The following is a 24,099-nucleotide window of genomic DNA, read 5'->3' on the forward strand; positions in this document are numbered from 1 at the left end:
TTTTGGAGGGGAAACTAAAACACCAGACATGGTGCACAGAGAGCAAGAACACACTGTAGTGTATGACTGAAAATGTATTCACAGCATGAATCTAAATGAAAATAGAGGATTCGGTGTGCCGGGGGAGCCGGTTCCAAGCGCAGGAACGGAGCCAGCGATGCTAAACTGTCTGCACTTAGGATAATGCCGGCTACTTTTGTTGAGAGCACTTAACAAATGGCACGTTATCATCACTTAGTCTGAGATCCAGGCACTCGCTTGCTAGTAAACACACGCAGTCGCACACACACACAGACACACACACATGCAATATCTGGGTCGTTCACGCCCGTCCACATCCGCCTGCCCTCGCTGCCGGACCCATTGGAAACTAAATTGCCCAGCGGTGTACATTTCTTCCGACAGTTTATCTGAACTGCTTTGCTCTTCAGGTGTTTCCCTCCCTCCTCTTCTCTCCCGCTGTTCCCTCCCGATTGTCCTTAAACAATTCCCCGGGGGAGATCGGGGAGGGTGTTCCTCAGCTGCCACAATGCCGGCCGTTTAAACGGAGCGATATAAAGCTCTCAAGCACACTGCGAGCCAAATAAAGAGGTGGAGAAGGAGGGGGAGGCAGATAAAAGCTGACACCCGATGTATTATAACTCAGCTCTATTAGATATGAGCTTCTGCTCGGGTGAAGCGCCGTAGCTTAAGGCAAAGTTACTGCTTGCTCATCGCGCTGGAGCCGGGTGGAGGATGGAGGGTGGAGGGTGGAGGGGGCTGGGAAGGCTGTGTGGCCGCCGTGTTCTGTACACAGCACGCACGGCCTCATGCATGATTTAGCAAACTGGAATTCGTACTGCGATATTCAAGAAGCGATATGGCGGATGAGATAAAAAAAGAAATAAAAAAAAGGATGTGCTTAGGCTGCAAAACTTATCCTAAGACGCGCTGCACACTGAAGGAGTGGAAAGTAATCAAAAGAGAGGAAATCGTCAACAGACCGTTGCTATCTCTTTTATTGTCAGCATTTATAGAGCTTATTTTTATATATAAATATATATATATCTATATATATATATATATCTATATATATATATATATATATATATATATATATATATGCGTGTGTATATATATATATATATATATATATATGCGTGTGTATATATATATATATGTGTGTGTATATATATATATATATATATATATAAATATATATATATATATATAAATATATATATATATAAATACACACATTAACATGTAGTGCACATTATGTCTTATGATTATTTTTGCAGTACTTTGCAGTTTTTTTGCAATATATATGTATATATATATATATATGTATATATATATGTATATATGTATATATATATGTATATATATATATATGTATATATATATGTATATATATATATGTATATATGTATATATATATGTATATATGTATATATATATATATATATATATATATATATATATATATATATATGTATATATGTATATATATATATATATATATATATATATATATATATATATATATATGTATATATGTATATATATATATATATATATATATATATATATGTATATATATATATATATATATATATATATATATGTATATATGTATCATGGATCATCTCCATCCCTTAAAATGTTTCAAATAATTAAAAAGTAACAGTAGCACGATGAATCCAAATTAAACATAAAAGTTTTTGTGTGCAAAAAATCGACTCAAGTAAGAGTTTCAAAAGTGCGCTGCAATAATACTACTACAACTACAACTAAGTACTATTTACTCTCATTACTACCCACCTCTGCTGTCATGTGCATGTTAAATGTCAAAGCCGTCCTTAATTACTGACTCGTGCTCGCTGAGCGTACCACGGCTGGAGCTCTTTGATGCACAGCAGCAGGTTATTTTTCTACAATTCCTTTTATGTATTCGTTTATTTTTCAGGGGCAAAAGTTAGCCAGAGTTCGCCAGAGAGGCTAATTTTCATCTCCCGATTTGTTTGATGGCAGCTTGAAAATACATCTTCAATAACACAATGCAACTAAGATAGATTGACAATAACATAAAGACAAAACTAATTCCCAAAACTAAGAAAAAACATATGTACAGTAGATATGAAACACTGGAGGCACATGAATACATTAACACCAAACAAGACAAGTGCACAAATAAACACCAAATAAGCAGGTAAACGGCACATTAATGCTTGCACACCTGATTGGCAAGAAGCCGTTCATAAAGGCTGTTTGATTGTGTTTTATGTTTCTTTTGTGCGTATGTGTGATGGAAGAGCTTTCAGCTCCAAGGCCGCCATTGTTGTTGTTGGATACCAGAGCCGTGATCGGCGTCTCCGCGTCACTCCTCCGTATTCCAAATACGGTCACTTCCGTTCATCGGTTGCACAAAACAAAAATGGCCGTAATCCAAGATGGCGACGGAGAAACTCAAGGCTTTGAAACTGCGCTCCACAAAACCAACGGGTGATGTCATGATGACCACGCCCACTTCTCAGATGCAGTCTGCGGTCCGGACGAGCACACGGTCCGTTCGGAGTTTTTTCCAAATTTGGTAAAATTCTGGAGGTTCAAAGGTCACTGTCGCCTCACGCCCCCGGTGTATTACTTTTGGATTTTAGCTGGTCAAAGGTCACCACAACCTCACGAAACACTTTCTAGGCCCAAAACTCAAATGATCTGATAATTGTGACAATGTTCCACGGGATACAATAATCTGGAACTAAACTGTCGGCTTGGCTGCGAACACAACGGCATTTTCTCCCCGGAGAGTCTCTGCCGGACAAGTCAGCTTACTCATTTTGAATAGGGGGGGGGGGGGACATGGACAGAAGGAGCGTCCTTTCACGTGATCCTCATTGTGTTTCTGGCCCTTTCTGAACTCGGGATGAGGTGAAATCTTCCCGGCGAGTCGGGGGCCCGTCCGACAACAGCAGCAAGGCGCGGCTAATCCCGCTCCCGCTTAGGTGGAGTAGTGCAGCGCCAGCCAAAAGAGGCACGTAAGCGGGCGGCTGATCTCTTGTTTCTGAGACATGAAGCGGCTTAGTTTTACACGCCCAGGACACTCTTCCATCACGGCTGCTTAAACCCCAATCGCCTTAATGCGGAGCGCCAAGCAGATGCACGGCAAAAGGTTTGGACTCATTTGGTGAGTGAACGTGCGGCCTCCCTCCACCCCGGGTGGACGCAACCACTGGAAACCGATAACAATAATAATCACAGCATGCCTCCGCCGCGACATCTTGACGAGCGCTGCATTGATTCAGACGACGCTAGTGATTACGATCTCGTCGGGACTGACCTGGGCCTTGCTGCAGGGCCATCTCCGACAGGTCCCGCTGGTGGATGAAGAGAACCAGACCTCCGGTGGCGAACAGCAGGAGGAACCAGAGGGAGCAGGGCAGCCTCCGTCTCCGTCCACGCAGGGAGTCCACCACCATCTTCATCCCCAGCATGATGCGGCGCAGCCGGCTGCCGGTTCACGGTTGGCTCTGCAAAATCAAAGGAGAAGCGTGGAGTGAGCGGATCAGCGTGACGGCCTCTGACCCGCGGTTTGCAGGTGGAGATGGGAGGAGCCTGGAGGTCTTTTAGCTCTCTCTGCGTCATCATCCGCCCATTCTTTTGGCTTCACTACACATTTTTAATTTCTCAGCATCAACAGGTCAAAATTCATACCGTAGAGTAAATGGCAGTGGTGGAAAGTAACTAAGTACATTCGCGGTACTTCAGTACAAACCTGAGGTACTTGGACTTGACTTAAGCGTCTCCATTTCATGTTGGAAATATTTTAGATTAAACTACCCAAAATGTGAACAATTAACTAACTGAAGGAGAGCAAAGCGCTCCTGGTGGACATGGGGGTTGTAGTCTGGCGGTTTGGGTCACATCAGCGTTCCTATACTACTTGTGATGCTTTTAAGTACTTTTAAGGGCATCTACTTATAAAAAAGTATATTTTTATATTGCAGTATCCCTACATTTACTTGAATAAATCACCTGAATTCTTCCTCCACGACCAGTAAATGTATGTAAATAGCCGCTCTGAGCTGGTTTGTGTTAATGGGTGTTTTGTCCGCGAGTAATGAGAGTGAAACGCAGGAGAAAAAAGAAATAATCCAACATTGTCAGGAAGAGAGACAGTAGAATCCTATCATCATGACCTTGATTATAGTATTTACTTCAGCGCTACGTCCGGTTTCAATGTGCGCAAGCGGCTCAGACACACTGAAGGACATGATGCCACAGTGCTCGTTATTTATTGAAAGCCGGCGCCTTTGTCTATTTCAGTTCGAGGGGAAAATCCACGGAGTCTGACGCACCGAAGCTGCCGGAGAGACGAGGCGGGAACGAGATGAGCCGACGTCTAAATCCTCCAAATAAAGAAGTCTGCCGTGTTTGTCAGAGTGCGGTTTTGGTAAACACCAACCCGGTCGGACCGGCACGAGCGCAGAAGCGACTCGCGGCTCTGTTCACACAGCAGAAAGAGCGCGTGGCATCTGTCTTCAAGTCAATATGCAAATGGTATTCCTGCGACCACCGAAGCATGGGCTTGTCATCGCGGGGAAATGAAATTGGCTCTGTTTCAGTCATGTCAAGAACTTGACTTTCACATTTAACCCTGCGCTAAAAACCCAAAGCTATAAAAAAAAAAACTAAAAAAAAAGGCCTGCAGATGAGCGTCGAGTAGCTCGGGGCGCGTTTCGCGCCGCGATGCTTTGAACACACGGTGGTTTCTGACAGAATTTTGGCGGTTTTATCATCAACTTGTTCACACGGATGATCAAACGCAGCGGCGATGAAATGCGGCATGAAGAGCAAATACTCAGGTGAAACAGGAAATCCAGAGGGACTTATAACAGCCGCATAATCAAGGCAGCAAAACAGCGACACAAAAGACTTTGAAAAGTCAACACACAGGAGAACGGACAAGAATAACTGAGAGTTAGCGCGTTCGTGTTATAAAGGAGACGAGTGCGCAGAAGATGGTGGATACTCTGTGCTAGTTATTGTGGGTGAGCATTTAATGACATGAAACTTTGCCTCTGGGCTTCAAATCAATGCCGACGGCCACAGCAGAAGTTCAACAGGGCTTGTTGAAGCATCGCAGTCACAGCCAGATAATCTGTAATCTGGTCCTTTCTACAGATGCAATCATTTGACGCTGAGGTGCAGCGAATGTGAAGACGGCATTGGGACAATATTTTAGCCCCGCCCCCTTTTTAGAGTACGATAGCGGGCCACGTTGGGCATCAACGATGGTCTGCAGAGGACAGCAAAGGCAGGACAGTCAGATGATCCTCCATTAAAGCCATTAAAGAAGTGAATAATGCTCGCCATCGGCTTTCCAGGAGGAAGTGGAGATGTCGAACCATGAAGGCGGCTTTGCATGGACAACATTTCAATGTTCTTTGACACCGCTGTGCACGCAGGTTGTTGCGTAATGAGGGTCTGCTGCCTGCGTGCTCAGCGGAGTTAACAACAAGTGAGGTTTGCTTCACACGTTGTGCTCTCGCTCGAATCTCCACAACAGAGACAGAGCACAGCCGATGGAGGGAAGAAAAACAAATAAAAGAGAAGGGAAGAACGGCCATTACACATAGATACATAAAAAAAAACAACTAATCATAGTAATTTGCGTATTCGAGACACTGCTGGAATGAAGGCGAGCGTTTCACCCGCGGCGATGTCACATGGTGATGCTGAGAACGCCGTACAGTTGCCATGCCAACTTAGATGGTACCCAAGGAGACTGTTCTCTCTGACGGACGTCTCCGGTCTGGAGGCGAAGCTTCACACTGCACCTTAACCCTTCAGGGTCGTCGGGCTTTTCTCGATTTTACGTGATTTCTTAAATTCGGGAGTTTCCCGTCAAGTTGATTGTACTTTATTCCAGGTCTCAGTCTGCAGATTCATCACGTTAGTATTGGACAAGACATTTAGGTTCTTTATAGTGTTAAGTGTGTGTGTCACACACACACATGCACACACCTCCTTGCTGTTGGACACTGTGGACATTTCACTTATTCGCCCATTTGCATTTGAAATTTAAACCGGACTTATTTACAAGTCCTGGGCAACAAAGCGCTTGTCAAGGACAAGAATGAGAGCGAGTAAAACAGCAATTAAAGTGTAATTTAAGATCTCACAGGCATCAAGAACACAAAGGCACAGAGTACACAACAGTCAACAAAGTGCTCCACCGCACAATTCACAGATACCGTTCGAACCAATACGACACAAACTTATTTGAAACGTTAAAATGCATTTTCGGAGGCCATTGCAGTTGTTAATTATTTTAAGCTCAACCATAATGTTTTCCAGAAGCCAAACTAAGGATACATCCACAGTAATATGATCTCTGTCCACACGGCGGCCTTTCAAGACGCATGTCACATGACCGTTTGTGGACACACTGCAGTTGGTTTAGTTGCAGAAAAATACCGCCGAGGAAGAAAAGGGGGGCCTGAGACTTCCTTCAGTCGGACCGACCACAGAGGTCAAACCGTTGCTCAGAGTCATGTGACCAATCAGGGAAGGACGCGTCGAGACCGAACTACGTTGCAAACGCGGGTGTGCAGAGTTTATGAACTGGATCCGTCCCTCGGCAGCGTTTCCAAACCCCTCCGTCTCTGGCTCGGCGTAAACGGAACAAGAGACATGCGTTTTAAAATGGAAACGCAGTGCTGTGATCACGGCCCGAGTGGGTTTGGTGCCTCGCCATAAGCGCAACACTTACCCGGTAAGCACGTTGTGTTAAGCGGCGCGCCAAAAAGCCTTTTCCCCCCTCTGATAAACCGTGCGGCGTTTAAAGGAAACATAGAAAATGGCTCATGAATGACATGGGGAAAAGCCTAAAATTGGCTTTAAATAAACGCTGAAGCCCGCGCTGTCTTAACGCCCATGACATCATGTTGTCTTGAGTAAAACGGGCTGATAATAGTAATAAAAAAAGAGAAGAACAGCAAGAATACAATTGGTCCGAGTACAGACCCCTGGGGCACTCCGTTTTTGACCAGGAGGGTCAGAGCTGATGACCATCAGACAATTTTCAAGGACATAAACAGCAAAAGTAGCAGCACCTAAAAGATTGATTTGTTTCTGATAAGCACGAGCTACACGGCGCCGCATGCCGTATGAAAACTTGACATATTTCACATTTAGTTTCCGTCAAAATATCTCCGCAGAGCGCAGGCAGGGGGTCTTCTTTTGAGAGGATGTGTGTTTGCAACCGCAGTGTTTCAAGTCGGAAACAGGACCGGGTTGAAATAGAAGCGCGCAGTCTCAGTCAATATCATTACCTGAAATAGTAAAAAACAAAAGAAATCAACGCAACTGTCAGGACTTGACACCAGCGTCTCACTGTGATCAAACGGGCACGCCGTTCTGAAGACATCGCCTCTGCGCCGCACCTCCGGAAACGACACAACGCGCCGTGTTTCAACGCGGGGAAGAGAGCCCTCTCTGTGCCGCCGCGACTGTGCATTTGATGTGCACGTGTCATGCACATCAAAGAGCGAGAAGGAGGCCGACGCCCCTTTACAAAGGCGTGTGCGTTCGTTCGTGTGCAGCGCTCGTCTTCGCCGACCAGAAAAAGAAAGTGTTTGCCTGCGATGTCTTTTCGAAAAAATCCGCCGAGGCACGTTTTAAATGACGCTCATTGTGTTTGAGCCTCGATCAATTATTAACGTAGACACGGTTGCTGATCAGTGCAGCGACCCTTTGGAAAGGATTTCCTTGACTGAGGAGGTGAACCCCCGGCGGGGTTCGTTTGTGGTGCGACGGCGAGGCAACCGACCGCCGGATTTGATGACGGCAGATGCAGATGAGTGATTGTGGCGTGACTTCAAAAGCCAGGATGCTAATAAATCTGTCTGTTCGACATGAAATCTGTCCAGGAAGCGATCCTATTGAAGTGCGCAGCGCCGCCTTGTATGCAACCTGTGCACGTGCAGCGCAGATATCTCCACCGACTACGAGGTCAAAAGCTGTTGAAAAGTGTGTGACGTGATCCCACAAAGTTTAAGCCAGTTTGCAATCTCATAATACTAACAAGGCTTTGCTCATTATTGTAGCATTCTTACAATCAGTCATTTCTTTGTGACACTGATCTGAAAGGAGTAACTGGCTGCAACTAAGGATTATTTTCAATGCTGGTGAAGCTGTTCAATATTTTCTTGATTAGTTGATTGGTTGTTAGGTCAATAAAAGGTCAGAAAGTCATGTTAAAGCCAATTAGTGTTTCCCAAAGCCCTCGATGACGTCCCCAAACGTCTCGTTTTTACCGTCAGAGGAGGAAGGAAAATATTCACATTCGAGAAGCATAAAAAAAAAATATTCCAGCCAATTCATTGATAATTAAAATAGTTGCCAATGAATTGAAAACATTACTAGCTTGATGTAAATACTTGTTGCAGCTCTAGAAAGTATTTTCCTCTACGTGAGTCGCCAAAATGCTCCAATCAGGGAGTTACCTGTCAGTCATGTTTACCCCTCTTGTTTGTTTGTAAAAAGAAAAAGAACAATCAGAGTGAGCAGGAACAGGACGAGAACCAAAACGCAGCAATCACCATGATTTACCCTCGTGTCCGGAGCGAAAGGAGCCCGACTACAGGTGTGAAAGTACTGTCGCTCCCCTCAGCTGGTGGAGGCTGAAGCCGGCCGACCTTTTCCCCCCCAAATTACAAACAGGGGCGCCTCTGGACTCCTCACGTCTCCTTGGATGTTTCAAAGCCCTCCAGCCGTCGGGGCCGGCTGTCGGCGTGGCTAATCTCTCTCTTGAGAGTGCGCCGGGCTAACCCTGGAGCGAGAGGGTTCAGGGCTCCGCCTCCACGTGTTACGGTTGAGACCTTCATTCTTCTCTGTTCTTAAGTTTTTAGATTCCCGTATCAGATATCAAAGACCTGAGCGGCGGCGAACGAGCACGAGGCGAACTTGTGGGCTGACTGTCTCTCTCTGACTCACTTTCTTTGCTTTCTTTGCACTGGCGAAGAAAAGCAAATGCAATCCGATCACCTGCTTTCCTCCCATTGGTTGAGAGCGTTTCAGATGTCCTAGAAAATACTCTGGAATACTTTTTTTTTGTGTATTTCATTCATGTCTTAATTTCCTCCAGCGCGTCAGTGAAAGTGTTGGCGAGTGAACAAAAAGAAATGGGAGACGCTGCCAGGCCTATTTCGTGAATTAATGATTAAGGCACAGTGAAAGGGAGCCGGTGGAGGATATCGTGTTCAAAGAATCACTAATTGTCTTTATTTCCGACAGCCGGTGATCTCTGGGATGAATTAACACGCCGCCGCGGTGAGGCTCATCCAATCGGTGTCGGGGATCAGCCGTCGGCTGTCTCACGCCGATGGAGCGGGCCGGCAGGTATATCAGAGACACGGCGGCGAGGTGGGAACGCCCACGCGGACGATACCCACGGATACGTCTTCATGGAAACGTGCGAGTCAGACTCCTTCATTCACGACGCTTAATTACTTGGTGGCATCCATCGCATGCTGAGAAGATTTTTTTAATTCCCATTTTCTGGGAAATAGCGAGCTAGCTGCTGCTGTGGCGGTGGGAGGGGTTTTTAGGAGGGAGGAGGAGGAGGGTGGGGGGCATAAAAATCATGTGATTCACATGGACAACTGCATGAAGCTCAAAGCTCAGAGACCGACTGACGTGCGAGACACAACTCGGGATCAGAAAGTGTCGACCGTCTCTGAATGTTTTTTTGTTTCTTTTGAGATTGCATTCCCACGTGAGACATCCCTCTGTTTCCAGCCCTACCTACGGCACATTAACGGTCACCCCCCCCCCTCCTCCCTCCTCCTCTCCCCTCCAAAAGCATCACCAATGTGACTCGGCGTGACGGTGACATGGCACACCGGCCTCGGGGCGGCCACCGGCCCGGGCAGAGGAGGTGATGACGGCTCCGGCACAATCAGACACGCTCAAATACAACACGTCCCGGCCATATCATGTCGGGCCCGATGTACCTGCCACGGGGCACCGCTGTGCTCCAGCCACACACCTCTCAGATGAGGCTGCGGATTAGTTTCTATTTTTATCACTCGCAGCTCGATGACCGGCGGAGTGAGAGGAGGTAAGTTACACGCGAGCCCGTTTGGTGGAGCAAGGCCTTAACATCAAGTTGAAGACAAAGCTTTCCTTTTGTTAGAATTTTTATGCTGCTTCTGTCTCTCTGGGCAGATTTTCTGTGGTTTCTGTATCGTCCAAAGGCTTTTCGGCGAAAAAAAATGTTGATTAAAAAAAGAAAAAGATAATAACAACGTTGTAGTTTGAGTGGCCACTACACAAAGGGTCAAGGCTCCATCTCACTTTCTCTGCCAGCGTCGCACCTGACCCTCATTACACCACACACTCATCATCAAGCATTTTTAAAACATATATAATTACAGTCAGCGGGCTCTTCTTTGTAATGGTGCGCTGACACTCGCCAACAACTCGCCGCTGATTTTACATTTTACATCTGCGACAATTAAATTGACTTCAGCCGTGACAGAGAGACTGATGGAGCGGGAGGAGACAGGCGGAGGGACCTTTATTAAAGATGGTGTAATGTTGGTGCAACTCAGCATGAAGCTGGTCTTCCTCATGCTTCAGGGAAACAAACACACGCATGTGCATGGTTCAACGGAGGCCTGCTAGCGGTAGCATAGTAGCATAGTAAACAGGTGCCAAGTGTACATTTTTATATTATATTGACTATTAATTAATAGTATTGTAAAAGACATATTACACCTTTAGGTAACAATTGAGATTTAGTTTGCTCGATGGTGCTTTGTTTCTTATCTGGTGTTGCATCGTGTAAAATTAGCAAGATTGTAGAATGAAATCAGAACGAATGTTCAGGTTGTCGGGTGCATGACGTGATAAAAATGACTGAAGGGAGATGAACTGAGTGAAAATCTTATCAGAGAAAACAGCAGGCAAAACTCGATAATTTGCAGCTATAGAAAAAGGTAATAAATTGCAATATATTGCATAATGTTTAACAATGCAATCATATCGTACTGTAATTTAAGTATCGTGAGAATATTGTATTATGACTTAATTATTGTTAGGATATTGTATTATGACTTAAGTATTGTGATGATACTGTGGCTTAAGTATTGTGATAATATTGTATCGTTGCTTAAGTATCGTGATAATATTGTGACTTAAGTATCGTGATGATACTGGGACTTAAGTATTGTTATACTACTGTATTGTGAATCAATTATCGTGATAATATTGTGACTTAAGTATCATGATGATACTGTATTGTGACTTAAATATTGTGATAATATTGTGACTTAAGTATTGTGATAATATTATATCGTTGCTTAAGTATCGTGATAATATTGTGACTTAAGTATCGTGATAATATTGTATTGTTGCTTAAGTATCGTGATAATATTGTGACTTAAGTATTGTGATAATATTGTATTGTTGCTTAAGTATCATGATAATATTGCGACTTAAGTATTGTGATAATATTGTATTGTTGCTTAAGTATCGTGATAATATTGTGACTTAAGTATTGTGATAATATTGTATTGTTGCTTAAGTATCGTGATAATATTGTGACTTAAGTATCGTGATAATATTGTATTGTTGCTTAAGTATCGTGATAATATTGTGACTTAAGTATTGTGATAATATTGTATTGTTGCTTAAGTATCATGATAATATTGCGACTTAAGTATTGTGATAATATTGTATTGTTGCTTAAGTATCGTGATAATATTGTGACTTAAGTATTGTGATAATATTGTATTGTTGCTTAAGTATCATGATAATATTGCGACTTAAGTATTGTGATAATATTGTATTGTTGCTTAAGTATCGTGATAATATTGTGACTTAAGTATTGTGATAATATTGTATTGTTGCTTAAGTATCATGATAATATTGTGACTTAAGTATCGTGATGATACTGGGACTTAAGTATTGTCATACTATTGTATTGTGACTCAATTATCGTGATAATATAGTGACTTAAGTATGGTAATAATATTGTGACTTAAGTATGGTGATGATATCGTGTTGTGATTTAAGTATTTTGATAATAGTTTTGTGTCTTAATTATCGTGACAATATCAGATGAAGCAGATGAGAGCCACACGGTTTAGATAAATTATTAGACCATGAAATGAAACTGTTCATCTGATCGTGGATTGTTAGCAGAGACGTAGCGTACACCCGCCATCTGGTCTAAGAGAAGCACACAGGTAATAAATACATGCAATAAATGTCCGGGACAGAGTCGCTCTGGCGTCACTGGAGCATTAAGGTTAACACAATAAGCGAATATTATGGCCTTGATTCAATGCCGGAAAGAGACTAATCATATCAATCTAGGGATTTAAATTGGATTATCTCTATTAGAAAGCCTGAAATGTAAATATGAGCACACACCGACTGATGAAACCCATTCTCAATCTGTAACTGAGGCAGGTGTGTGTGTGTGTGTGTACAACGATATAAAAAATATAAAAGTTACAGTTCTCAATAGACGGTGAAACCCAGTATTCATGTCAAATGATGTTTGCTTTAGTAACTACGCCCGGCTGTGCCGTTATGCCTCCACTGGGCCCCGTGACCGCTGATAACGTCCTCTAACCCACAGAAACACCTTTAATCTCTCTTTAAACGCCTCTCTCGCCAGAACAAACTACGTCGTCTGCTGCAGCTGAACTGCCTCACTGGCTTGATCGGCAATTTTATTTTGATGCCTCATTAGTCCCGCCGTCATGTGAATGCCATGACCCGCTTAGGTGTTCCTGTCCCATCGCGGCATAACTGGTTCCACTGGTCCTAGCAATAGCCTCTGGATACTCAGGATGTACCGCCTCCAGCGCATATCATATCCCCTCCAACAGGTCGGAGATTGTCTCTTGGAGGCCTGCAGAAGCTCGCTTCTTCATGTGATTTTTCAAATTCTTTGATTTCAGAGCAGTATGGACGAACGCCGGATGGTGAATCTATCGGTTTCTTAGCGCCCTTTGGATTTGTGTCCGGGGAAAAAAAAAAATAGCCAGTGATGTCTTCGAAATAACAAATCAATTACAATCGCACATACCCATTAATTACATGGAAGTAAGTCCAGCAGGAAAGACAGGATCCCGTGCCAAAGCTCGCTGTGGATAGCTCGCTAATACCGAGGCGTCTTCGGATCTGTCCTCTTTGCTTGTGTCCTTGACTGAGTAATGCTCTCACTGAAACGGTTGCACCACGAAATACCGTAATGCTAATTAGAATCTCATCAAATCGAAAGCTGGTTTTCTCCGGCTGATGTTCATGTTAAATTAGCATGCCACAAACGTGACCGACGCTGGTGACGGAGGGGACGCTTCGATGACGGATCGCAAAAAACAACTCAAGTGCCTTTCCCTCATTTTGCATTCCTTTGATGTTCGTCTCCAGTTCTTGTCAGAGCTCGATTTGACCTTGGAAGTTGCACGATTAAAAGGAAATGCATGCAGCTCGTGTCCTTCATATGGAAAGGTACAGGCCGATATCCACGCACGCTATCTCGAATAAGCGAGGCCGAAACCTCCTTTGAAATACTATTTTTTTTTTTTTTTTGTGTTTGTTTGATGTTGTTGTCGATTTCATCTGTTTATTGGTCGTGTTTCTCACCACCAATCTATCAATTACCAGCGCTTGGTCGGCGCTCCTCGGCGTCTGACATCGACGCACTGAGGCACCCGTTGGCGTCGGCGTTCGACGCATCGGACTGTCTCCGATGTAAACCCATAAACGTCTTTATCAAACCGACAAAGAGCCAGAAACTCCACTTTGTGTCCTGTGTAAAAAACGCTGCGACACAGCAGAGGGCGATCTGCTCCACGGCGACGAAGGCGAAGACGAGACGAAGGACAGAGTCGAACAAAATTCTGCCAGAAACCCTTGAAAGACCTTGGACCACGAACGCCACCGAATCAGTCGCAAGCAAGAGCTGCTCAAGTGAATTCAACTCCAATCACACAAGCATAGCCAATAAAAAATCATGGAAATGCAGAGATTTTAAAATGTACAGGTCCATACCATAAGAAGGAGCACATGTGACTATTGGATGATCTCACAACTTGATGCTTGAATCCAGTTACAAGTCAAAGCGAGGTACTTTTACAATCTGCCTAAATATTTAAGGCATTTGTTATTTCATGCACGCTTCAATGTGAGTCTACTTTGTAAAGAACCACTTGGATGAACACATTTGTCTCAAGTGGCGCCGACTGGTGAAGAATTTGTGTCGCAGGCAGCAACCTCCACTTCTGTCGAGTGGAGTCGATGTGTCCGAAAACTGGTATTCTCCTTAATGGCCATCAGGGGGCGACTCCTTCGGTTGTATTGAAGTCTCTTTAATTTATTGTAAACATAAGTTTATGTTTGAATCTCTAGTTTTAAGCCTTTTTCAATACAGCATGATGTTCATTTAGTAACCTAGGGTCTCTTTAGAGTAAAAGAGACCATGTGCTCAAGGGCGGGGCTTACTGTGATTGACAGGTCGCTGCCGCTAACTCGAGCCGTTTACATCGCTCACTTTCCAAATATGCCAATCTTCGTGTATTGGTTGCAGGAAGCAAAAAAACAGAAAAATCATAATAAATAAATGGGTTTGTGGATGCTACACCTACGCGCCCGAGGACAGGCGGTGTTTATCAAGTCAAAACGAGTGATTTACGACAAGCGTGTGCAGTTAAGAGTCAACTCGTATAGATCGAACCTCACAGGGGAGAAAAAAAACCGCATTGATATTCACGTTTCATAGATCCCAGATGCAAACAATGCGCGGAGCGGCGAGCCTCCTCCCGCTGGGAAGTCGCCGTAATGTGCAGGATCGCCTGTTTTTATTTTTCCAGCACCTCCGCGGTGATCGGAGTTGGCAGCTCCAATAGATCACAATCAAGTTGCGTGCAGCGGGACATCCACTACACAACCTGCAGAGGGCTGCGTGCAGGGCATGCTAGGTTTAGCTCAAGTCAATAACCATTAACGAGACGGACAGGAAGCCCGGGGTCCCGTGCGGGTTTCGGCTGGTTTAAAGGTGCATTAAGAGTGCTTTTAAAAATGATCCCACCAATAATGCATGAGGCCGGTGACGAGCAGCCTCGCGCGCTTCGCCTGTAACGTAAATGACTGTGTTGTTTTCAACAAAAGTGATCTCTACTCATGTTCCGGTGCTTTCATTGACCGCCATTCATCATGGTCGCTGACGCTCTGCTCTCGCAGTCGATTGGACGGTGGGGCGACCACGTCCACGCTGCCGGCGCTGCAGAGGAACGTCACGTATGTTGTGCTCGGCTGCTGCGACGTTATCAAAAGACTGGACCGTAAAGGAGTTTGTAAAATAAAGACTTTATCAAATGCTCTCTAATTGTGTCACTTCCCACTTTGTCTATTTCTCTCTCTTTGAATCACACACACACACACACACACACACTCAGCTCGGTCCGTCTCCGCCCTTCCTGTCTCCGTCCTGTATAATGAATGAAGTTGGCGGTTTGCGGGTCGGGTTTCGGGCGGTTGGTCGACGCGGACCGGCTCTCGTAACGGGCCGGCCGGTGAGATGCATTCCTCATCATTCAACCTTCATTCAACCAATCATGTGATATTCTGAAAACAACACACCAGACACAGGAACGTCTGCCCACTGGCCGTCAGTCTGATGAACAGTTAACCATTAACGCTTCCACCTGCACTTTCTGGACCACTGTGTGCTGTTTACTGTTTTCTTAATGTCTTTTTTTGTCTTTTCTATTTATCTTTGTATATAAACGAAGAGCAAAGGAGAGTCAAACTCCATGTACGTGAAAATGTCCATGGCCATTAAAGCTGATCCTGATAGTAAATGTGACTTAAATCTCAAAATGGCTTATTGGCCGATCTAGATTAACTGAAATATTCAATTTAATCTGATGAAAAATTACTATTGACACAGGATTAAGACTAAAAGTTCATTATAATGTAATGATAAACTTTTCAGGGATTAAAACTCGACTAACACGTTAAAGGAATGATACGTATGAATACAACTAGGCCAAACTTCAAAGGATTAATACGACTAACATGCATTAGTTAAACCCATCCGCCCCTTTGTTAGAGGCTCAGAGAAAATATGTGACGTCTAAAACCCTAAACACACAGAGAGACTTATTTCATTATTCCTGCGGCCAGATTTGCCGACAATGCGAATATACTGCCCTCTAATTTCCAAATGTCCTTTTGCACGATGCCAAAGTTGCGTGTTGACAATGTCTGTCAATACCGTTCAGTTTGCGCGACACGTCACGCACGCTGGCGTCCCGAGGGAGCCGGGCGGCTTACCGGGGCTCTGCCAGACTAAAAGCAGCGCGGCGATGTGTTCTCCTCAAGCTGCAATGATCTTCAATCAAACGTTTCAAAGATGCAGAGGAAGAGAGACAGAGAGAGAGAGGGAGAGAGAGAGAGAGAGAGAGAGAGAGAGAGAGGAAGCGCTCGGCGAACAACAAATGTACGTGTGAAGCAAAAACCTTGCTCTGTGCTCATGAATTCATAAATAAGCAGCCATTTGTTTTTTTTTATTGCGGCTTTATGATGTTTCCACAAGCAAGGTCAAACTATATCACTGCAAACTGAACCCACGCCTTTGCGAGAAGAGGATGAAGAAAGAGTGAGGCGGTTAATTACAAGCTCATCGGTAACCTACAGGAGGGAACGAGGGGCTAGGAGAGAGGAAAGGAAAAGACCCGTTTGTGCAGGTGAGGTAATCGAACGCCCCCTCGGCTTCAGAAACCTGCTCATCAAAACATAAATGAATAGAGCCAAAAAATATACATCTACATCTTTCTTTTTAAATGTCAGCATGTCGGCAATGCTGCGGTGCATTCATGCACCACTGTGAAGCTCCGGACAGCCGGCGCCCCGGAGTCGACCCGCCAGAGGAAGCAGTCGAGCCGTCCAAATCTAAGCGGGAAAGTGAAGAAACCCGGAGCGATCGTCGTCAGAGGGAATGTGTTGAATTTGAACGATTCCTCCGTGAAGGCTGCCGTTTGCCGTTTCCACAGCCAGCAGTCGATCCGTGCGGAAGCTCTCGGTTCCCGAGGCGCCTGAACACAGCGCATGGCAACGGCTCACAGAGGAGCCCAGAGCGCGCCGCCAAATGGGTTGAAGCGGGAAACAAACACACCTGGTTTGGCGCTTCGTGCTTTGTTATCAAAGATGCATGAGCAAAGAGGAAGAAGGTGAAAGGTTTGTCTCCTTCAGCAGCACCGGGGAGCTCATTGGAGAGAACAAAAAAAGGAAAAGAAAAGCGTATTGATCTGGAGTGTCTGTGTATTTTCATATATAACCACTGAACAGTGTTTTTTTCCCAGCTTTTTCAGATACGGAGGCCTCGAGAGAGAAGTCGTGGGATGTTCATCACCTCAAACCCTGTGGACTCAAACCTGAAAATAAACGCGTCCTGATCCAGGAAGAAAGGAGTTTCCTGTGGAAGGCGGACGCGATCCTGCACACGGAGATGTCGTGTTTTTCCCGCCGTCATTTCTCGGCTACGTCCGTGTTCCTGACTCTGCAGGTCGGCGAGGTCTCACATGGATCGCCTCATAAAAGTGACACGGTTAAAGACCACCGCCACATCCATCACCTTCATGGGAAAACATATGAAAAATGTACGGATTTCTTTTCTTTGCTTGACAATGATCTCATCACCATGTGTTCGCTCCTCCTGGTTGAGCGTGAGAGCATCTCTTTTATCTTTATAGCTGAGAAAACTAAAACTAGTCAGTGATTTTTTTCCCGTACTCTCTTTCGGTGTCGTTCCTCGAGTGTCGGGACTTTGCTAACAATGCTGAATTGAAATTAAAACCCTCTAAATGAAGCACTAAGTACTTGCTCATGGATACTCGTATCGTTTTCGGATGCAAGTGTGAATGTTGCCAAGATACAGCGCGCACATGCGGACGCCTCCACTGTCTTTAGACACGAGGTAATTAGTCCTTTGAAGGGACAAACATGCAACAAGTCTCAAGGACATTTACACTATCATATATATATATATATATATATATATATATATATATATATATATATATATATATATGGCTGCGGCCATGCGTCTGGTATCATTGAAGGCCTCGCTCTAAAACCACGGCCCTCCACCGATATATAGAGATCGATATCATAACATAAGCCTTAGATTTTGGATATCGTCTCATGGCACGAGTGTCGCCTTCTCCGGGTTTTAAAGGCTGCGTTACAATAAAGCGCTTCAATTATCCCAACGTCCGTCTGTTGTAGCGGTTCAATGATTTTCCTTTATCCGACCTATTTATCAAAAATGTATCAGAACCTCGCTGCCGGGCCTGTTTGATGCTTCAAAGTCGTTCAGTTTCATGTTGCATTTCATCTTTTACATGTATTTTGTGGACACCGGTGAATGAAATGGAAGTGTATTACATCTCTCTCTCCCTTTAAAGTCTGGATGGGATACATTCAGCCTCAGTCTTTGATTGTCGATTTCACATGAAGATACCATGTTGTGTGTCCTTTCATTAGCACCCGGCCATTGAAGACTGCCACGACAATACATTTAAACCGGGAAAGAAATGACGAACATAAAATGTATGGCAGCTTTGGATTGAAGCAGACAATGTGAGTAAATCACTGCAGAGATTGTGAATAAGATGCTCAGTCAGTCGGCTTCCCACGGGCACGCCCGGCTCCAGAGAGGAGCCGGAGAATATGAGTTATGTGCGCGCATACATACATCGTCACTAAACTCCACCGCTTAAATGAATAAATACGCTATTCCCACTGTTCTCTCCACTTGGCAGACATATAAAAAATGAAAAACAATGGCAACCAATCGTGAAAAGTCACATTTTATAGCTTTTATTCATCCTACTTCCTCTCAGCTGGAGAAAACTGAATGCAAAATGAATACATTTCAAACGTGTGCGTTTCACAATAGCGGTTTGATAAACGGGAGAAGCCCAAGGTGAGATTAAGGGAAGAGGAATACAGCATTTTATTGAGTTTATTCATATATATATATATATATATATATATATATATATATATATATATATATATATATATATATATATATATATATAAATCAGTGGCAGCTGGTGGAATTTAGTTTTGGTAGGGCCATCTAATCAGTTTCAGCAAACATCCCAAGACACAAGGTATCAAACACGCATTACTACTTAATATTTCACATTTATTCCAACACACACACAAACACACACACAGAGCCAACACGTATGCTAATTTCCTGAAAACATACATATTTATTACAACTTTAACTAACCTTGCGCCTCTTCGAGGGAGTGCTAATACCGTTGCTGTTTCTAATCTCTACACAAAATTGATCATATTTTCCCAAGCTTTTCGACATTAAATCCGCACACAATGCAACTTCCTTTCTAACTCCGCGAGCCGCCTACAAAATAAAAGCATCTCATCTTAAAACACACGAGAATGCGCACCTTTGGGACAAAATATTTTGGCCCCTTGCTGAATCTATTTTAAGACGCTTACTGGAGGAGTTGTATGTCAGTCATTCATATCTTTAATCAGCTATTGGCTAAGCTGCTTCTTAGCCCCGCCTCTCTTGCAGACAGGTGAGAGGAGGTGCAAGAAAAGCATAAATTATCCTATTTTAGAAATATTACTGGGGATATTATTCATTTCAAAACACAAATATTGACAATTTGGATGATTTACTATCATTATTATTATATGAAAAAGCTGATTGACTCAGACTGAAGGTAGAAAATCCACAGCCTGCCACTGATATATATATATATATATATATATTATTTACCACCAGACAAGACAGTTTTGTTGTTATATGAATTCTCTTGCGCTCGCCTCGAGTCAGATGGGTCCGAGTTGCTTCTGGTGGAACTTTACGACCTGCGGTAATAAAACCAGTTCACACCCAGAACATCCCGGAAGAAATGATCACAGAGCGAAGAATGAAGTGACTATACGACATAAAAACCACCAAAGAGAGTTTTCAGTCTTTAGTGTGCCAACTGCAACGCAGCCATTTAGCCGATGTCCAGGATGTGTGTGTTTCCAACGCATTTGCTTTCACGAGAAGAGGACTATCTTTGTTTTATTCCACCTGAAGAAAGCGTCGGGTTAAAGGCGGCCGTCGATCAGCTGCTGCCGCGATCAATAGGATCTTTCCGTCGGCCACCGCCGCGCGCCGCGAGCTAGCTGCTGCGGTTTAGCTTCCAGGTCAGCGGTCCGGATGAAGATACTGGCGCGTGACAGGACAATTGATACGATTGGCGTTTTTTTTTCCAATGAATAACAAACTAAATGTGTTTTAAAGAAACAAGCGAAGGTTGGAGGTGAATTAACGACGGCGTTCAGAGTGAAGAGAATCTACAAGAAGTCAAATATTCACAAAGTAACAGCTTCGTTATTGACGTCCGGCCGCTGGCGGGAGTTAAAAGACGTGCTGAATAAACCAGGAAAAATCAATACCATTTTATATTTCACCGTCTTGTGCAATGTTGCACCTGGTCAGTGTTTTGTATGTACCGCCTCGCTCGGGGGAGCCGCAGACAGACTCTGTTTCCACAATAAAAAAAAAAAAGAAAGAGAGAGAGAGAAACAAGCTTATTATTGCGATCACGGAGCCGTCCCGACCAGCCTCATTAAGCTCTGCGCTGGCCGTGCCGGAGCCGGGTCGTTACGCGGTTCGGCGGTGGCCAAAAGAAGCGGGAGTGAAAGCGACCCCCGGGGGGCGCCGCCACCTCTGGCGTTTGCTCCCACTTGCCTCGAGGTCGGACTCCTCCCGGGCCGGGTCACAGCTTTTTTTTTCTTCCTTTATTTCGCACAACACACCGGCCCTCTTTATAGTTTTTCGGAGCTGTGCTGAATAAAGTGGGATCAACTCGCACTTGAAGACACTTGATGCTTCACAATGAGTGTCATTCCTGTATTGTCTGTCTGTCTTGGCACGCCGCCGCCGCCGCCGCCGCGCTCACTTGATTGTCATTCCTTAAGATGCCGTCGCGGAAAAAGGAAAAGAATGTTTTCTACGACTCTTAGAGAGCGCGCAGCGAGAGCAGCTCCTTGAGGCGGTATTCACAAAGTAGTTCTTTGAGCTGAATGTCATCGGGCACGTTTCCATCCAACTGGATCGGAGTGAATAAACTCGGTGACAGCGTGGTTCTGGCCAGCGGTGAGGCTGAAGGCCGTGATCGGCCACCAGAGGAGGAAGAAGGACTCAAATCTTTTAATGAACTAAAAGTAGGCGGACTAACACCACTTTTTAAAAGTCCCGTATTCAAACTCTTACTCAAGAAACAGTATTTCCTAAAAAAAAAAGGCGCAAATGGGCTTGTTGGAGGTTATCATCGATGTGTCATTCATCATTGATGTGTTTACATGTATGCGTTTCTATGTTGTAGCTGACTGAGCTTGTTATTTTTCATGCAGTTTGGTTAAGTTAACTGTATCACAATGCATTTGTATTTCATTTACTCATGAATAAATGTCCAACATGTGATTAGTTGCGTTCCATCACCGTGCTGGACCACAAAAAAAGGGCGCAACCAAAATTAGTTGTTGGTTGCGACCAGTTAAATCTTCTTTGCGTCCTTATTTATTATACAAAGGGCGTTTGCATAATATCTGAGCATCAACTCTTGTCCAACAAAGGCCTAAAAACCAACTTGTGACGACGTTTGAATGAACTGTACTGTCACCATGCGCCTACCAGAATAATCCCCATTCATCGACTGAGAGGATTCAGATATTTGCACACGCATAAACCACTACATTTCTACTTTTCTAAACTTCTCTGCTCACGCGAGGGCATCTTGACCTCTCATCCACTCGCAGCAGTGGACTGCTTGACCTTGGCCACCTTGAAAAGGGACGACTCGGCCGTGTGGAGACACTCAAAAAGTGAGCGATGACGAGACGCCGGCAGTGAGACGTCAAAGGACTTCATGAACCCTCATGGCGGCACCGGACGGACCGGTCAGGGCCGGTCAGTCCCGCTGGCTCGTTGCTCGACTAAAACACCCCAAAACTAAAAGAAAGTATCAAGAGAACGCCATCTTCAAACTATTCCGTCCAACCTGATTTCATTCAGGGATTCATTCATTGGCTCTAAACATGACTCAGCAGAAGAAGAAAGAGTAAAGCTTTCATAAAACCTCAAGGCGCCGTCGACTTTAGTAGAAAAACCTCCAAACGGAAGCAGGGAGGGGATATTTAAAACCTTTTTTTTTTCAATGAAGATTTATTGAATCTCGAAATACTCTATTTGAGTTTGCGTGGACGCGCAGCATGAAAGGTCTCAAGGTCATCCTCCAAACCCCGAAAAGGAGTTGAGCCTGCTGAATTAAAAGTCTTAAAATGTGCCCCGTTAACTTGAAGGAACACCAGCTACTCTTTTAAACAAAAAAGGCAATCATTTTTTCCCAGCTACAGGTAACACAAAAGGGACCCAGTGAACATAAAGAGCTCAAAGCCATTATTTTAGGTTTGATTGACGTACATTATTACGCTCGCTCTCTAAATCAGCCCGGCGACGCCTCCGCCAATAGAGCCCCGTATTTTACTGTTAATAGCAGGATCAGCGCACGTCGTTAAACTTTGCACCTCGTCTTCGCTCTTTAATCGCGCTGACAGAAACACGGGCCGGTGTTCTTGTGGCACAACCGGCGTCACGGCGGCAAATGAAACGCCGCGGTGTCGCCGCGGGAGAAACGTTTCAGATTATCCGGATGGTCGACTTTATCTTTTACGACGTCTTCTCCATTGCCAGCCATTTTCATTGAAATAATAATAAACAGGTTGCATTTAAAATAGATGAAATACGGCTGGTCTCTCCGGAAAACAGGTGCCCTGGTCTATTTTTATTGATGTAAAGGTTAAGAAAATAAATATATATATTGTGAAATCTTTGAAGCGTAGTGTCTCCGGCAAATCACAAGCAGGACAACATCATATGTGTATACACTACTAAAGGCATGATGATGATAGAAGATGGAGATTTAAATTTAGCATCTTTCTATGTCGGTCATGTGTCTTGTTGTCTTGTTTCATTTGGTATTTTCTTGTAATGTCTTTTTTGTCTGTTGTTGTCTATGGGAACAAATGAGTTTCTCCACTGGGGATCCATCCATCCATCCATCCATCCCTTCATCCATCCATCCATCCATCCATCCATCCATCCATCCATCCATCCATCCATCCATCCATCCATCCATCCATCCATCCATCCATCCCTTCATCCATCTATCCATCCATCCATCCATCCATCCATCCATCTATCCATCCATCTGTCCATCCCTTCATCCATCCATCCATACATCCATCTATCCATCCCTTCATCCATCCATTCATCCATCCCTTCATCCATTCATCCATCCCTTCATCCATCCATCCATCCCTTCATCCATCCATCCATCCCTTCATCCATCCATCTATCCATCCCTTCATCCATCCATCCATCCCTTCATCCATCCATCCCTTCATCCATCCATCCATCCATTCATTCATCCATCCCTTCATCCATCCATACATCCCTTCATCCATCATTCATCCATCCATCCATCCCTTCATCCATCCGTACATCCCTTCATCCATCCATTCATCCATCCGTACATCCCTTCATCCATCCATCCATTCATTCATCCATCCATTCATCCATCCCTCCATCCATCCATCTGTCCCTCCTTCCCTTCCTTCCTTCCTTCCTTTCAGGTCATAATCCTCTTCACAGAGGGCGTTGGAACGGCGACATGATTGCAGCGTCATCGCGTATGACGGCGTGACAATGGTTAAAGAACAAAAAAAAGAAAGAAGATGAGTCACGTTTTAATAAATACAACAGGAATGAAAAAGCATATTGAAGTGGAGTGATGTGAGTTACAGAGTGACGCTTCAGAGGAAATCAAGGCCAACCCAGTGAAAGTGGTCTGAAGCCAATGTTCCACGTTGTAGTGCCTCTTTTCTGAATTGCATCTGTTTCTCGGATGCGAGACTGTTGCGTAACAACAAATGAAAACTCGGAGGATCAAATCATAGATTATGGATGCGGGCCAATGTGTGCGTGGATATTTG

General features: G+C 44.3%; 1 protein-coding gene across 1 annotated transcript in view; it reads right to left on the reverse strand.

Annotated features, from left to right (window-relative positions):
• Positions 1 to 24,099, reverse strand: part of LOC137785328 (carbohydrate sulfotransferase 8-like) — a 161,975-nt gene that overhangs the window by 120,116 nt on the left and 17,760 nt on the right. Inside the window, exon 2 of the mRNA XM_068576463.1 lies at positions 3,320 to 3,509. Within this exon, the coding sequence (XP_068432564.1) occupies positions 3,320 to 3,473 (154 nt within the window). The 5' untranslated portion in view covers positions 3,474 to 3,509. The remainder of the gene's footprint in view (positions 1 to 3,319; positions 3,510 to 24,099) is intronic.

Source organism: Clinocottus analis, unplaced genomic scaffold, assembly GCF_023055335.1.
Source record: "Clinocottus analis isolate CAN_PGR_092001 unplaced genomic scaffold, fCliAna1.0.p SCAF_1, whole genome shotgun sequence".
Classification (NCBI taxonomy): domain Eukaryota; kingdom Metazoa; phylum Chordata; class Actinopteri; order Perciformes; family Cottidae; genus Clinocottus; species Clinocottus analis.